The 18,152-nt window shown below is 36.4% G+C and overlaps 1 protein-coding gene and 1 long non-coding RNA gene across 2 annotated transcripts; both read right to left on the reverse strand.

Annotated features, from left to right (window-relative positions):
* Positions 1-201: 201 nt before the first annotated feature.
* LOC104612110 (uncharacterized) lies at positions 202-12,010 on the reverse strand. The gene is made up of 5 exons (XR_737775.3): positions 11,162-12,010; positions 11,019-11,064; positions 10,811-10,919; positions 2,181-2,233; positions 202-539 (listed from the first exon to the last, which is right to left on the reverse strand). It is a non-coding gene; the product is annotated as an uncharacterized LOC104612110 (long non-coding RNA).
* Positions 12,011-12,794: 784 nt separating this feature from the next.
* Positions 12,795-14,397, reverse strand: LOC104612109 (uncharacterized). The gene has a single exon (XM_010279426.2). The coding sequence runs from the start codon at positions 14,179-14,181 to the stop codon at positions 13,219-13,221; it is 963 nt and encodes a 320-aa protein (XP_010277728.1). The 5' UTR covers positions 14,182-14,397; the 3' UTR covers positions 12,795-13,218.
* Between the last annotated feature and the right edge of the window lie 3,755 nt (positions 14,398-18,152).

Here is an 18,152-nt window from a genome sequence, read left to right on the forward strand (position 1 = left end):
AATTCGCCTCTAAATTGGACTTTTAGAAGCACGTACGACTGTCTCTATTGCACTGACGCTAAAAATCTTGTATAGAGACAGTTAAAAATGCCTCTGAAAGTTAAATTTAGAGACGCATTTGAACACCTCTAAAGGATTTTGCAACAATTTTATGTGCCTCTAAAAGAAATCTAAGAAAAGGAAAAATCTGTATGCTTTAATATTTAGAAGCACTTTTGACCGCCTCTAAAAGGGTTCCAAATTTTTTTTAAAAAGTGCAATATATTGTGAATATTGCTACATAAAAATTCTAATTGATACACCTATATGAAAATATATTCAATCAAAACATAAAACCTGTATGAAAATATATATAAAATCCAAAAAGATAACACCTTATTCATAAAATTCAAATTGACTTCCATCATCATTTTAAGAACAAAAAAAATACAACATTCAGCCCTCATTATATTCATTCTTCCTTTTGATTAGATGTCTATGGCGTCTACTCTTGTCCCAATTATCTCTAAGCGAACCTCACTATCTTTTCGAATTTTAACCTGAAACGGATCAAGAAAAAGTTTTGGAATCAATATTTGTGAAGTGAAATTACATGAATTACATTTAATACAAGAGGAAGCCAGGCTCTAAAACATCCAGATCCGTTGAAGTCGTATTTAAAGTTAGGTTCAGCAGATATGAACTTATTTAAAGCATCTTTCAATAGGTTGGGTTTGAATAGGTTGGGTTAGGTGAAGTTAGGTTTAGCAGATATGAACTTATTTAGAGCATCTTTCAATTCTAAAATTGTGGACTCCAAGTCAGGTTCAGCTAAGGTTGGGTCGGGTTAAGTTGAGTTGGGTCTAGGCTTAAGTTGGTTTGAATAGGTTGGCTTAGGTGAAGTTAGGTTCAGCTAGGTTGGGTTCAAGTTTGGGCAGATTGGATTTGGTTTCTTACTGCAAGTTGAGGCGGAGGGAGTGTGGCTCAGGTCTGTTTTTCTGCTTTAAAAAAAAAAGCAGTGGGTACAAGGTTTAAAGGAGGAGGGTTTGGGACTAGTTTCGTGTCGGTTTTCTGCTGCAAATTGCAGTGGTGGCACGGGTTACCGGGAGCAGGTTCAAGGCTGTTTTTTGCTGAGTAGATAAGAGGGTTTAAGGAGTTGGGTTTGGGCTGGTTTCGCACCAGTTTTCTGCTGCAAAGTGCAACAGTGGTGCGGGTTACCAGAGCGGTGTCCGAGGCTGGTTTCAACTGAAAAAAATCAGTAGATAGGAAGGTTTAAGGAGATGGGTCTGGGCAGGTTTTAAGCCAATTTTCTGCTGTAAATTACAGCAGCAGCACAGGTTACTAGGAGCGGGTTTGAGGCTGGCTTCTGCTAAGAAACATTCAACAGATAGGAGGGTCAACGGAGGCAGGTTTGGGGTTGATTTTGTACCAGTTTTCTGCTACAAATTGCAACAGTGGCACAGGTTATCGGGAGCCAGTTTGTGGTTGGTTTCTATTGAGAAAAATTCACCAAATAGATGGGTTAAGGAAGGTGGGTTCGGGGCTATTTCACGCCGATTTTCTGCTGCAAATTGCAGCGATGGCACAGGTTTCCAAGAGCGGATTCAGATCCGAAACTTGCTGCAAAAATACAACAGGTGGACAGGTTGAAAAAGGTGGGCTTGGGGCTGTTTTCATGCCAATTTTTCTGTTGCAAATTGCAGCAATGGTATGGGTCATGGTCGATGGTTTCGGCATCAGGGCTGGTTTTCAGCTCTTAGATGGGTCGAGGATGATGGTTTCAGGACTGGTGTTCTGCAGCAAAATGTAGCAGATGCAAGGATTCAAAGGGTGAGGTTTTGAACTGAGTTTGAGTAGGTTTTTTTTTTGGACCGAGTTTGAGTAGGTTTTTTTTTTGGACCGAGTTTGAGTAGGTTTTTTTGCTGCAAATTGCAGCAATGTTATGGGTCAAGGTTGATAGTTTCAAGGCTGATTTCGTGCCAGTTTTCAGTGGTGAGTTGCAATTGTTACGAGTGGGTTCAGGGGTAAGGTCACCTGCAAAGAAAAAAGCACTCCAATGTATGCATTCATTCATCCATTCCACCCATAATGTCCGAGAGTACTTCCCTCTCATCATCCATCCATTCCAAAACCACCATTCAACACAAAAATCACAAGAGCACCATATTCATGACAAACTTCATCAAAGAGAAGGATTTTACCTGACACTAGAAAATTTGTGTTTAAAGCCAAGGCTTCCAGATGCCAATAATTTCTGAAAATCATATCAGAATTGTCAAATTTAAGTCAGCCATCTCTGCTATCAAAATAATTTAGATGTTAACTGATAGAATAATACTTAGTTTCAAAGAAAGGTATAAGGAAGCCAATGGCATAATCCAAGGTACCATAATGAAAGTACAAAATGGAAATTAAAAAAGCTCTAAATGTTGACCAATTGAAACAATAACTGAATTGTAAACTCACAACCAATTGTACCTGCTTCAATAATTATTAATGAATTCTATTTTCTGGTGAGGAACTATATGCAATTAAGGGGCTATGGGATGGTCCTTGGTGCCTGGGCGGGGATTTTAACATCATTAGATTCTCTGATGAAACCAATAATCCCCAACAGGTAATCTCAACAAGCATGAGGAAATTTAATGGTTTTATTGAAGATTGTGAACTGAAGGAAATACCTCTGCTGCAAGTCAGTTACACTTGGTCCAACCTTCAGGAAACCCCTTTGTGCTCGAAGTTGGATAGATTCCTTTTTAACCTTCCTGGGAGAATAGTTTGGAAAACTTGGTTGCTAGGGCATTACCCAGGGTCACCTCCGATCACTGTCCTATCCAAATAGGAACTGAGTCTTTTCCTATAGGACCCAAACCTTTTAGATTCGAAAATATGTGGCTTACCCATCCAGATTTTGTGAAAAAAGTGAAGGAGTGGTGGGGTGAGGAGGAGAGAGGGGTAAGATGGAAGGGGATCACGTTCCACAAGAAATTAAAAAGGTTGAGAGCCAAAATAAAAGAGTGGAATAGAGATCAGTTTGGTAGAAAAAAGAGGTGGTTTTGGGGACAAGTGGTGTAATTGGATCTTTGGTTGTATCAGTACTTGTCACTACTCTATTCTGGTAAATGGTACGGTGAGGGATTTTTTTCCAACTTGTAGGGGTGTCAGGCAAGGGAATCCACTTTCACCATTCCTTTTTACCTTAGTAGCTGATGTGATTAGTAGGATCATTACTAAGGCTGACAACGAAGATGCCATCAGGGGTTGGAGAATAGGGAGACACCAAGTCCCCGTCACCCACCTTCAGTTTGCAGACGACCTAATGATTTTTTGTGAAGGAGGTCTTAGTGAAAAGGTAGCAAACCTAAAGGAGCTAATAAAAGGATTTGAAAGTGTCTCTAATTTGAGAATAAATCTGGAAAAGAGTTGCGTAGCAGGTATAAATTTGGAGGTAGGGGAGGTCGAGGCTATTGCGGAGTGTCTTGAGTGTTCCACCTCTGCTTGGCCTATGTCATATTTAGGGCTTCCTTTAGGGGCAAATCCTAGGGAGAGTAGATTTTGGACCCCAGTATTAGAAAAATTTGAGAAGAGATTAGTCTCTTGGAAGATGAACTATATTTCTTTAGGAGGAAGAATTACCCTAATAAGAGCTACCTTGGCTAACTTACCTACCTATTATTTGTCTATCTTTAGGATACCAATTAGGGAAGCTAGGAAGCTGGAGAAGTTGATGAGAGACTTCTTATGGGAGCCGGAACAAGAGAAAAAGGATCACTTGGTTAATTGGGAAATTGTGTGCAGAAGTAAAGAAGAGGGGGGTTTGGGAATTGGGAGGGTAATTAGAAAGAATCAAGCTCTGTTAGGGAAATGGTTGTGGAGATGGCCTTTGGAAAGAGAGAGATTGTGGCATGAGGTGGTGGGAAGCATTCATGGGAGGTCAGAGAATGGATGGGATGCTGGTGTATCGAGGCAAGCTAACCTAGCAGCACCTTGGAAGGCTATTCACAACACCCTTCCTCAATTCCTCAATTTTATCAGGTATGAAGTTTGTTCTAGCAACTCTATCCTTTTTTGGGAGGATATTTGGGTAGGAGACTCACCGTTAAAGGATTTGTTCCCCTCACTTTTTTCTATTTCTTTGTACAAAAAAGAGGTGGTCTCAAAATTTGTCTCACCCTTGGGAACACCCTTAGATCCTACTTGGGATTTTGGTTTTTGTAGAGGACTTAGGGATGCTGAAATTAATCAGGTTTGTTTGGATCCCTCCAAGCCAGATAAGAGGGTTTGGACTCCTAGACCCAATGGAACCTTCACTTGTGCTTCTTTTTTCAAGTCCATCTCTCAACTTTCTACTCACCAACCCTTTCCGTCAAAAGAAATTTGGTGTAGGCCAGTCCCCCCAAAAATTATGGCTTTTTGTTGGGAAGTTTTCCATGGGAAAGTAAACACTTTAGACAACCTACAAAAGAGAAGACCTTTTCTCTGTATTTCTCCTAATTGGTGTATCCTCTGTAGAGCTCACGGTGAGGAATGTTACCATCTATTAGTATCTTGTCCCTTTTCTGCAGACCTTTGGGCTTGGCTACTTTCGTTGTTTGGGGGTAGTTGGAGTCTACTAGCAGAAGTTCACATTCTCTTCAACCATTCTACCTTTTATTGGCCTACAAAAATAGGGAGAATTATGTGGAGATGTGCTTGTGCTGCCTTGACTTGGACTCTTTGGGAAGAAAGGAATCTCAGAATTTTTCAAGATAAGGAAAGGAACAACTAAGATTTGAAAGACTATGTGTTAAACAGGGCAATACATTGGCTGAAGACCTTGGAAATCTTTCGTCAATTCTCCTTTAATGACATTTGGAGAAATTGGTTAGCAGTAGCAAGGTGCTCATCTTTAAAGGCCAAATCAATTACAAGCTGGTCTCCTCCACCCGAAGGCTCAATTAAGTTGAACTTTGATGGAAGCAGCATGGGTAATCCAGGATTATCCGGAATTGGGGGTGCTTTGAGAAATGAGAAAGGAGAGATTTTGTTGCTCTACTCAGGTCCTTTGGGAATTGGGAATTCCATCACGGCAGAACTTTTAGCTGCTGTACAAGGGGTCCAATTTGCAAACCAGTTAGGGGTACAACAACTAATAATCGAGGGGGATTCCAAAGTGGTGGTAGGTTGGTTGAAAAATTCTGAAGAGGCTATGTGGCAATACAAGAATGAAATGAAGAAATTTAGTTGGTTGACAAGGAATATGTTGGTCACTGTACAATGGGTGGGGAGATCAGCAAATACCTTGTCAAATGTGTTAGCTAAGCAAGGGGTAAATAGAGAAGAATTATTTTGGGCTCAATTGTGATTCTTGTTTTTCTTTCGTAGTTTACTTGTAAGTTTCAAGGAGGGGCTGCAGCTTGCGCCTCTCACTAGGATGATGTATGAACTCACTCTAATTTGCTTCTGAATCAATAAACTTACTATTATTCATCAAAAAAAATGAATTCTATTTTCTGTTGTCGATAAAAAAAGGAGTAGTTGAACAAGTCATCCATGTAGTTGCCTATCAGCCCATGGCAAATGGAATTCATATAGTTGGTTTTGGTCAATAATATGGAAAAATCCGGGAGATGCAAATATATCATGATATTAGTGAAGGGCTTGGTAAGGAAGATAAGAGAGCACCAACTAGGTTCAAAGATCAGCATATTGGTTAGCTGATGCATTAGCAAGACAAGTATCAATAGAAGCCAGATGTACTAGGGGATTGTTTTCCAAGCTGCTTAACCATAAAAGAAAATATAAAAGATGCCATAAGGGTAGGGAGTTGGGGCTAGCCTATCAAGACAGAGTGCTTTGTGCAATGTAAAATTTGTACCTCTATCATTCTTTCTTCACAATTAATGAAGTTTATGGTTGTTATGGATAGAAAAGTAGTGTTTTAGTGAATTGTCATTGTGGGAGCTTGCTCCAAGTATCTCTCTTCTATGACAATTATCTATTTTTTCTTCTAATCTTTCTCTATTAGTTTGATTTTCTCTATCACATAGCAACCTTTTTGTCTTTGGCTTTCTTTTAACCTCTTGTTGAATTATAGATTCAGCAATACTGTTATTAACAGTACAAGAATTCCCAATATACAGATGATAATAGAGCTCATATGCAGAACTGAGAATAGAGCTCCATTGGGGGAAAAGACCTCTAGCTGCTACAGCTCACAGATGATAATAAACCACATTGCAGTAGGTGCAGCCCTTTTATCATCAATAAAAAGCTTTCAACAAAAGTAATGGAGAAGGGAGTAAACATATTAAAAAACTAGTTCAGGTTTCAAGGACTTGAGGATAAGAAAGTGAGAAAATATTTAAAAATAACAAAAAAACAAATTTTGTTTCAAAAAACAAAAAATACATAGCGAAGAACATATTATTTTGTGTTTTTGTCTTAAGAAACAATCTGTTTTCAAATGAAATGGTTTTGATTTGTTTTTAGAACCAGCAACAAGAAAAACAATTCACATTGTAGAATGCCCCTTTAATTAGCACCACTTGAACTTCAGACCATAAATCAATTTGACAACAATTACTACCAGAACCTTGTTGCTTGGCCTAGGCTCCTTCATTCAGATCAAGAGCTCTTCAATAATGGGTCGCAAGATGAGCGGATCCAATCCTATAATCTCAACAATGGTCTCTTCACGAGGGATTTTACTGTGGCCATGGTAAAATTGGGTAACATTAGCCCACCCACTAGCAGTCGGGGGGAGATTAGAAGAAATTGCAAGAGTATTAACTAATAACTTCCTCTTCCTCACTATCACTAGGCTATTGATCAAATATGAACTATGGAGAGGAAATTAAGGCCACATTTGGTTCAACCTAGGTAACCAAAACATTGAAAAATGAGATCATCTAACCTGAGATGAAATTTGGAACTCAAAAATAAAATTGAGTAACATTAGCCCACCCACTAGCAGTCGGGGGGACTTTAGAAGAAATTGCAAGAGTATTAACTAATAACTTCCTCTTCCTCACTATCACTAGGCTATTGATCAAATATGGACTATGGAGAGGAAATTAAGGCCATGTTTGGTTCAACCTAGGTAACCAAAACATTGAAAAATGAGACCATCTAACCTGAGATGAAATTTGGAACTCAAAAATAGCAAACAGAAATTAAAGGACAATGGGAAGACAATAAGGAAATGAGTCATTGAGATGTTCTATTTGTTTATGTTTAATGTGGATAATCATGAAAATAACTTACACTTGGCAAATTACACCTATAGAAGGATTATAATAGACAAAGGTAAATTACCAATTACTAAAATAATAAAAGATGGCATTCTCATTGTTAAATTCAGTCAAAACTAAAAGCAAATTCATGTTTCTGTCGGCTAGATCTGCTATTGCTCAGCTTGCTAGTTGCATTAAAAACTCAAACCAAAAACCATATGAAAGTAAAAGTAAAGAATTTGAATGCCTACAAACTACACTACAGATGACTCTTGGTCTTGGATTGGAAGTTGCCATATAGAAAGGTGTCATTCTTGGATTGCAAATCCACTCCTACATGTCAAAATTTCAAAAGCTTATAATTGTCACCAAGAATTCTTTGCATATTCACCCAGAACCTGCTTCACTTGGTGAAATTCTATAGGTAAAATCTATCACCTATGCTTTGAAAAGTACAATTCTTAATGATAAAGGAGTCTACAGTTGAATTATTTATCCACATACAGTATTCCCCCCAACCTCCTAAACAACACAAAATATATGGTATTCATTTGGAGGAAACAAAAATTATCCCCTGTCATATTTATCAATTTCATTCTATTCATCTAATGTTCAAGGGTTTGAGGTTGTTCTTCCAAACAAAGCAACCATGGAGCACATTGTAATTCCTGCTACATACACTTGGAACAATATATACCTGCTACATACACTTGAAAAGAACTCCTACAGTTGAAAATCTCAGAAGAGACAACTCCTTAGAAGTAAAGGACATAAAACAACATCACATAACATAATCAGGTTTTGTTACTTTTTATAGTTTAAATCACAATATTGGATAAGTATTGAGGTAAGTATGGAGTTTAAACTTTAAACTACAGAGGGAAAGTAGGTACTGGTGATGAAAGATTGCCACATGGCAAGAATACAGATTTCAATAATGATGAAATTAAAGAAACAATAAGACCCACCTTCCATGTATTACAGCATGTAAAGTTACTAATAATCCTTTACTTCACAGTCAAAATCCCTCGTATATGATGCTTAAATTGACAGCTTGGCCTCTTTCAAGGCAAGGTTGGTCATTTACTTTCTTTCCCTATATACATTTAACATGTTTTGACAAGAGTTTGCTAAGGTCCTTACCTTGTATCACAAGAAGTGAGATGGAAACCACATAAGCTTTTCTCACATATGAATGCCACCAATTGTGATTGGATAGTTTCAACCAAGTGATTTGGATTTTGGGTTGTTCAAAGTTCACAAAAACCATTGCATGGGCCATTGATATGCTTTTGTAAATTAAATTATGCATAGAAGTCATATAAAATTAAACACAGAATACCCCTAATAACTAATTAATTAATGCCAAGGGTTACCACAATATGTCGAAAGATGATCAGGTAACAACTCATTGATCAAACTAAAATGCAATGGTTTCAAGAAAAATCCATTAATGGCATAATTGGCTTTGCGTCAACAGGATTTTTCATCAGTTACATGCTTTTACCTGTGTATTGCAAGTACAGTAAGTTTATGCATGAGAGATCTAGAGAGAGAGAGAGAGAGGCTGATTTACAATTTAGAAAAAAGAAACTGAGAAATGTTCTACTTGGTTTGGGATGAGCTGTAGAGATCAACCTTTGACATAGTGTATACAGTTTTAGAAAAAAGAAACAGAGAAATCAAAACTCTTCAGACCACCAACATCCCATTGCTTTTATCCATAAACATCATATACAGTTTTACTATTTCATTTTGACATAGTGTGCATTTCATTTTGAATGAAATCAACCTTTGGGCTTCCAAAGCAGAAAAGATGGTAGCTTGATCTTGGCACCACTTCCTCTCTTTTTGACAACCATTCTTTCTTTCTTTGAAATTCTTTCTCCATTAGTTTTTTGAGTTCCCTAGCTGGTAAAATTAACTATTTTGTTCTTTATTTGTCTTGGACTTTTTCCCCAATTTCTCTGCTGAAATCTATGTTCAACGTTAATACTAGATATATTTCATATTTCATCCTTAATGCTCCATTTTTAAATTCTTTCAACATAGCTTGAATTCCCCTATTCTATTGTGCACAATTTGATTCACCATTAGTAGTAAGAAAAAAAGGTTCATGTTTTAAGATAATGTTTACATACTGGTTTAAGGTAGCTAGGCCAGAACTGAACTGATAAAATGGGCATAGCAGCCCAAGCCTCTTGTTTGATAATTTACCAAAGTTAACATAGGTAATTTAACTGCAATTTATTTTCCGGGCATGACTGAACTACAAACCTTGTCAAATTTTAAATAAGGAAAAACAAACTTTGGTGGGATTAGTTAGATGCAGGCTAAAAGTAAAGCCAAGGTTTGTCACCATTAAGTTGTGTTCCATTTGAAAGCAGTTAGGGAAAGGAAGGGGAAAGGTTGGGAAACCTGTTCAGCTAGGTGCAGACAGGCTCAGCTAGGTCAGCATTAGATGCCAACATGGATGGTCGAAGTTCCTATAAACTGCAAAATTATAGCAAGCCCAGCATTATAGAAGCCAAGGTGATGCTTTCCCCATCATCCTTCCATTTCATATTGACCTTTTTTGGAATCCTAAACAAGGAATTTTGAATATCATTATACCTTTGGTCTCCATTTCTTTAGAGAAATAATTAAAGTTGGAGCACCATTATATAAGTAGTTTTGGATCTGCCCCAAAGAAATTTTGACACTACATGGATCCGACCCAACTAGTGAACGAATGGGTCTTATTTTTTGGAATTTTCATTAGACAGAATTTGTCCTGTAAAGGTCAGGCATGAGATGTGCACAACTGTATGCACAGCTCTAGTGGTTGCACTATTCCACATTGAAGAACTTGACCAACCAATCATATTATTCAAGTACTTCATTAATGGGACGTTCTCCAACAAGAATGTTCTAGTTTTCACTGTTTCCAGGAAATATCACATCACCAAAAAGAAAAATAATACTAATAATAAAACATTGTTCAAAGTACTAATAATGCATCCACTGTGATTAAAGCATTGCCAAGCAACTCAGCCACTTTTTTTTGTTAAACATAATAAAAAAAAACATACCAACTGGCAATACTGTAAACAAAAATTCCAAATCCACCTCAAGCATCAAACCTTGAAATAGATTATCATCTTTTGTTCATCTCTACTATGTGAAAAAAATATTAAGAAAAAAACACAAAACATATTAATAGTAACAATAAAATCCATCCAAAGGATGCATCCGTTTAGGAATCTAGATAGTGAGAACAACTCAAAAGGACTGATAAAGATAGGAAGCAAAACAGAGGGAAGAAAAAGTTGCCAAATTTTCAAATACGACCAAAAAAATATAGGAACACTTCCATAGTCTTCAGAAATATGTTACAGATCAAACATAAGTGGTCTTAATCATAAAACAAACAACAGAATGTATTCCTTACTGCAATCAATTCTGATTTTTTGAAATTTTCAGAAAAAAAATCTATAAAAAATATCAATCAGCCTCTTAACAGATTCTAGGGTTTCTTGTGAAGGTTTCCTAGCAGGACATACAGCTTTGGGCATCATGCTTAATGGATAGAATAAGAGAAAGAAAACGAAAGGGGGAGAGAGAAATTGATGACTTACCTTGCCGGAGATGAATTCAGTTCGGCTCCCAGCTGCCGAAGGAGTGACAAGAGATGAGAGAGAGAGGGATGGAAACCTAGAATCGGCAAAGAGAAGGTTTGATGGTTTGCTACAGAAAAAGGGACGAATGAAAAGAAAAAAGTGAGAGAGAGAAAGAGAGGGAATGAGAAGAAGAAGATGAAAGGGGGAGAGAGAAATCGTGACTTACCTCTTAACACAGTTCGGTGCTTCTCAGCTGTCGAAGGTTTGATGGTCTGCTACAGAAAAAGGGATGAATGAAAAGAAAAAAGTGAGAGAGAGAGAGAGAGAATAAGAAGAAGATGAAAGGGGGAGAGAGAAATCGTGACTTACCTCTTAATACAGTTCAATGCTTCTCAGCTGCCGAAGAAATTAGGAAATTGTGAATAAGGGATGGGAAGAGGGTTAGAAACCTAAAATCAATAAAGAGAAGAATTTGAAAGGGTTTTTGCTTGTGCGGTTTGAGGGAAGACGAAAGAAGTTTGAAAGGGTTTCGTTTGCTTCTCGTTTGCGCGGGAGAGAAGAATTTGAAAGGGTTTTTCGTTTGCTTCTCAATCACCCGCCGAGAGGACTTCTCCACAGTATTGGAATCCTCCACCGAAGTCCTTAAACCCCCAAACGCTAACTAATCTCCGTTCAACCTCATTAGCTAATACTTTAGATGTAACGAAATTTCAGTCCCCCCATCTGATAACGTTGTTAAAGAAGATGATGAGTAGTTGAGACCCCGTTAAGGTTACCGAAGAAGAGAAAGAAAAGAGGAAGAGGAGGAATGAAAGAAAAGAGAAAATGAGTTTGACATTTACTGTCAAAGATTTGGTGCCTCTTAATTTCTTTCTTGGCCCAGGTGCATCACACTTCCAAGGCATTGCTTCTCTCTCAAAGAAAGTATATATTTGATCATCTTAGACGTGCTAGTATGACTGATGCTAAACCAGCCTCTACACCCACAACGTCATCAATTATGCTCAGCAAGCTAGATGGCCACACTCTCTTTAATCCCTCTCTCTATCGAAGCGTTGTAGGAGCACTACAGTATCTTACCTTTCATTAGGCCTGATATAGCCTTTGCGATATACCAATTTCTTCACTCCCCAACTGATGTTCATTGGGCAACTGTGAAGTGCATACTTCTTTATCTCAAAGGCATTCTATCACATGGCTTGCTACTCCAACCTTCCTCTTTCTTGCGTCTTCATGCATTTTCTGACGCAGATTGGGCTAGATTTCTTGATGATCGACGTTCACATGGTGGCTTTTGCATATATATGGGGCCAAACTTGATCTCTTGATCATCTTACAAGGAATTTACGAGTTTGAGTATAGGAGCCTTGCACTAGCTGCTTCTGTTGCGCTCTCTCTTACATAAGATTGGAGTTTCTCTTGCCTCTCCACCTGTTTTATGGTGTGATAACTTGGGTGCAACATTTTTCACTTCCAATCCGGTTTTCCATGCACGTATGAATCGCATAGAAATAGACTTTCATTTCGTACGAGATCAAGTGACCTAGAAGCTCCTTGAAGTCAAGTTTATCTCCTCACGTGATCATATTGCTGACATCCTAACCAAGCCTCTTGGTCGTACTCCATTCTCTGTTCTTCGGTTCAAGTTGACTGTATCACCCCCAATCAACATGAGTGCAATTTCATTCATCACTGTCCAATGTTCATGCATGTTGGACGATGGATCTTGGAACGTCGACTGATGATCTTTTAGTCAAGGGAAATGAGATATGTAAGAGGTGTTTAATTTGTTGACAATTTGAATGCTGCTGTACCCATTGTGTTTGATCATGAGGATCTTAATTAAGCTGCAATTCTGAGAACGGGATTGTGTAAAACACAAGAATAAAGCAGGAGAGACAAGATTGGGTGGGTATCATTTAATTTACTGGAAAAGAAACTTCTTTCAATATTTCAATCCTCAAACAAGCAAATAAACAAAATATCTTTCAGAATTGAGCTCACTCATGCTCCTATTTTGAGTCCCTTCCAGACTGGCCCTCGATATATATTTTGTTTTTCTCTCAATTAGATTCTGTTTTGTAGTTATTTTCTTTTTGGTTTGTTGTGTTTCTTCTCTGTAGACTTTTCTTTCTGTGTTGCTTTGTTGATTGCATCTTCGTACCAAAAAATAAAATAAAAAAGAACAAAGACTTGAGCATATATTTGGTTGCAGGATACTTACATATATATGGTTGGTTAAGAATAGTCAAGAAGGAATAAAGTGATAAAAACAACATTCGAAAAGAAAAGCAAGGCTTATCCACTCTGGAAGGTGGGAATGAAAACATACACAAAATTGCACCTTCTCCCGGATTAAGCCAGTCATCCAAGAAAGAGCTTGCTCCCCTGCAACTCTATATCCCTTTAAGAACAACGATGCATGTCTAGAACGACGATGGAGGTCCTTTGTGATGTTCAGGATCTGGCCCTCCTGGTGATTCTCTCATGAACCCTATGTCCATCACCATCTTGGTTGGGCGAGTATCCGTTAACCCACCTAAACTAACGCTGGACAATGATGGAAATCCTTTATGATGTTCAGGATCCGGTCCTCCAGGTGATAATTCTCTCATCAATCCTATGTCCATCTCCATCTTCCTTGAGTGAGTCTCCACTAACCCATGTAAACTAACGCCAGACAATGATGGAGTTCCTTTGTGATGTTCAGGATCTGGCCCTCCAGGTGATTCTCTCATCAACCGTTTGTCCACATTCTTGCTTGGGCTAGTCTCCATTAACCCACCTACACTAACATCAGACGACGATGGAAGTCCTTTGTGATGTTCAGGATCCGGTCCTCCAGGTGATTCTCTCATCAACCCTATGTCCACCACCATCTTGTTTGGGTGAGTCTCCATTAACCCACCTAAAGACGATGATGGAAGTCCTTTGTGATGTTCAGGATCCGGTCCTCCAGGTGATTCTCTCATCAACCCTACGTCCATCACCATCTTACTTGGGTGAGTCTCCATTAACCCACCCAAAGACGATGATGGAAGTCCTTTGTGATGTTCAGGATCGGGTCCTCCTGGTGATTCTCTCATCAACCCTATGTGTATCACCATCTTGCTTGGGCGAGTTTCCGTTAAGCCACCTGACGACGATGGAAGTCCTTTGTGATGTTCAGGATCCGGCCCTCCAGGTGACACTCTCGTCAATCCAATGTCCATCATCATCTTGCCTGGGCGAGTCTCCCTTAACCCACGTAAACTAATTACGTGGCTGTTGATATCCTTCTTCTGTATATTCAGAAGCCCATGTTGAACTCGTGCCTCTGATACAACAATGAGGATCAGTATGACAAGCAAGAGCAACATCAACACTCTCCGCACAGTTGAAGTCGCCATCGAAATGTTTAAATGAGTCACAATAAACGAAAGAAGTAGCTAGAAATTTCAGCTACCAAAACTGAAAGGAGTGATTTGTGGGTACTGAGAAGCGATGTGAGCGTAGATATTTATAGCGATTCATGCGTGGTAAAAACACAAAAGTTTTAGTGGCTGTAACATGTATGCATGTTTTGTTGTGGAAGGGTGTTAAACTCTTTATTTTTTTTTAAAGATTTGATAATGGAAGATCATCTCGGCAGAGTGGCAGGCATAATGGCTCAAACTCATTGTTTTATTAGTTGGACTGATCAGATTAATAATCAAAAGTAGAAATGGAAGTGACCAACAAATGTTCTAATTGGTTATTGCATAGATGGGACAGGTGTTGCGTTGCACGTTGACTGTGTGCTTACTCAGTGTATCCATTACGGCTATGTACAGAGTCCATATTTCTATTATAAATAAAAAAAAAAGATATTATTAACTTATACAGTCATTCCTCCATGCCCGAGCTTTGCCAATTTGCCGCCTGATTCGCTTCACAGAAGATATCAAGATTATTTAAATTCCAACTGAGTCAACTGATTTGTAAAGTTTTTTGTATCTGTCTTTCGTCTTTTTTTTTTTTTGTTGTAATGTCAATGATAACAATTTGAATATTCAGAAGATAGGGATTTAATCATATCTTATTCACAGAAAAGGGAGAACTGTATATAGTTTGACTCTCTTTTGCTCAATACTTAAAATCTGTGGCCTAGCAGCAATATCTAGTTTTTGCTTTTTTTTTTATTTTTTTTGTATGAATCTAGTCAGCAGATCTAGAGAGAGAGGCGAATATATTCTTCTACCAAGTTCCAAACCATTTTTTCCTAATTGTCTGACTCTTTGAGAGCTTATTCATTGGAAAGATAGTGGCTTTGAATGAAAAAAAAAGAAGAAGAAAAAGGGAAGTGCAGCCGTAAGTAATATATATATACTAGTAACAGCGTAGGCGTATTGCATGTGGCAATATCAAATGATGACGATGATAATAGTCAGCAACCAAATGACCTTATTGGCTGAACCATTAACCTATTTAACCAGGAAAATGGACTATGATTAAGACATTAATTCATTTTTTTCTGTATTTTAGCCATTTCTACATTTACTAACAATAATTTTTATTTTTCAAACATATTTTTGTTCAATATGAAGAATATATAATATTAATGCATGTTCAAATTTTTCTACAAAATTTATAAAAAAATCTATATTTTTTATTTTTTATTATTTAATTTATGAGATAAGAAAAATTACTTATTTACCAAAAGGAAATGCAATTCCAATATATTGTTTGAATATTGGTTTTTAATATTATGGTCAAATCAATTATATATATTATATATCATTTATATATAATATATATGTTATTTATTATTTATTTATATTGTTTTTTTTTGTAAACTTCTTATATGATAAAAATAGTTGAAAAAAAAATTATATTGTTTTTGTTTTTATTTGTTTCAATTATTATATTTTCTTTTCCTTTTAATAATTTACTATTTTTTAATTAAATCAGGTCGTATCAGATTCGGATATCCAACATATTAATCGGATTCAGATTTGAATCAATATTTACGATATCCAATTAGATCTTCGAATCAAATCAAATTCAAATATATCTTGATTCAAATCCAATCCAATCTATTTGCATCCCTACCAAACCACTTGCCTACAATGACTTAGCTAATTAAATCATTGAACCATTTGACATGGTTAGTGGGGTCATGTGTTTGGCATTAATTCTCTTTATTTTTTATCCTAATTTTTATCCCATTTCCATCATTAATGAAAATAATTCTCATTAATCACACATTTTTTGTATTATGAATATATAATATTATAGAATGTGCCAAAATTATTTACAAATTTCTAAATTTTCTAGAATTTTATGTATTTTATTATTTAATAATAACATCATGCGTTGATCCATTTGACATGGATAATTGAACCACTAACCCACCATTTGGATGGAAAAACAATTTTTTCTTTTTCGATTGATTTTTAAATCATGTATTACATTTTCATCATCAATAAAAGTAATTCTTATTTCCGCATTTATTTTTGCGCGTGGCAGTACCAAATGATGATGATGATGATAATAATTAGTAACCAAAGGACCTTACTAGTTGAACCATTAACGTATTTAACTAGGAAAATGGACTATGATTAAGACATTAATTCATTTTTCCTTTGTATTTTAGCCATTTATAACAATAATTCTCATTTTTTCAAACATATTTTTGTTCAACATGAAGAATATATAATATTAATGTGTGTTCAAATTTTTTGTATTATAGGCATTCAATGCATGGGCTCAAAATAAGTTAGGTTTTGGTTGAAAATTTTGGGATTTTGGCATTAATTTGGGTTTAGCCTATGGTCCCCTTTTAGAGTTGGGCACAAATTAGGTTTTGGTTGGCAAATATAGGTTTTTGGCGTTAATTTGGGTTTAGGCTAAGGTTTATATTTAGAGTTGATCATGGATATATCAGCTCTTAACCTCACCCAATCCATTTAATTTAGGCTCCATTTCTTTTTCTTTTGGCCATTTACCCAACACATTTACTTGTGTTATTTTATTTCCCAAGTGAGATAATAACCATTTTACCCTTAAAAATATAGAATTATATGGGACAATATTATCCCATCATGTGTTGGCAACTTTCTGGCCAAGTGGGAAAGTTACCCATTATCACTTACACAAGTAAGTAATACCCAAGGAAAATGACTTTTTTATGGGTCCTACATTAATTTGTAAAAAGGAATATGGGAAAATCAGTTAATGGGAACCACAATCCCATTAACCAACTTCCCCCCCTCCCCCTCCTTCAAAATCTAAAAAAAGAGCATGGCCTTGTTGAAAGCAAGAAGGGGTTGAAAATTGAGAGATCTAGAGAATATGTATATATGTGTGTGTTTTAAGAATAATCTTATTGAAGAGAGTAATTATTGAATTTATTAGAGATAATTAAGATTCAAGAGGGTTTTTATTTTTAACTTTTTATATTTTAATTATTTAATTTATAAATAGATAACCACATGCATAAGATGAGAGGAAGAGGTTCATGTGAGCTACTCTTCAAAAAAAAAATGTATTTTTAAGGTAAAAATGAAGCAATAATGATTTAACAAAGTTTTTATATATTTCTAGTTCTTTACATATAAAATAGTAAAAAAATATTTTCTTTTCATTTTTTAGTTATTGAGCTTAAAATTTAGATTTTTGGCATAAATTTGGGTTTAGGCTAAAGTCCATATTTAGAGTTAGGCAAAAGTTAGGTTTTGGTTGGAAAATTTTAATTTTTGGCATCAATTTGGATATAGGCTAAAGTCCATATTTAGGGTTAGGCAAAAGCTAGGTTTTAGTTGGGAAATTTAGGTTTTGGCATCAACTTGGGTTTAGGTTAGGTCCATAGTTAGAGTTGAGTATAAATTAGCTTGATTGGAAAATTTAGGTTTTTGTCATCAATTTGGGTTTAGGCTAAGGTTCTTGTTTAGAGGTGGTCATAGATTGGCCCTTAACCACATGTTTGAGAAATAACAAATAACCACATGTTTGAGAAATGAGTGAAGGAGGTTCATGTAAGTTGTTGTGGGTTTGAAAAATGTATTTTTAAGGAAAAATGAAGTAAAATTGATTCACGAAAGTATAAATAAATATATATATAGTTATTTACATATTAAATAGTAGAAATAATAAATTTTTTTATTAAGTTTCAAATTTAGGTTTCGTGCATCAATTTGAGTTTAGGATAAAGTCCATATTTAGAGTTAGACAGGAGTTAGGTTTTGGTTGACAAGTTTCAACTATTAGCATTAATTTGGGTGTAGGCTAAGGTCCATATTTAGAGTTGTGCATAAGTTAGGTTTTGGTTGAAAATTTTAGGTTTTTAGCATCAATTTAGGAGTGGGCTAAGGTCCATATTTAGAGTTGGGCACAAGTTAGG

Source organism: Nelumbo nucifera, chromosome 1 (genome assembly GCF_055504915.1).
Source record: "Nelumbo nucifera cultivar China Antique chromosome 1, China Antique-T2T, whole genome shotgun sequence".
In the NCBI taxonomy this organism is placed as follows: domain Eukaryota; kingdom Viridiplantae; phylum Streptophyta; class Magnoliopsida; order Proteales; family Nelumbonaceae; genus Nelumbo; species Nelumbo nucifera.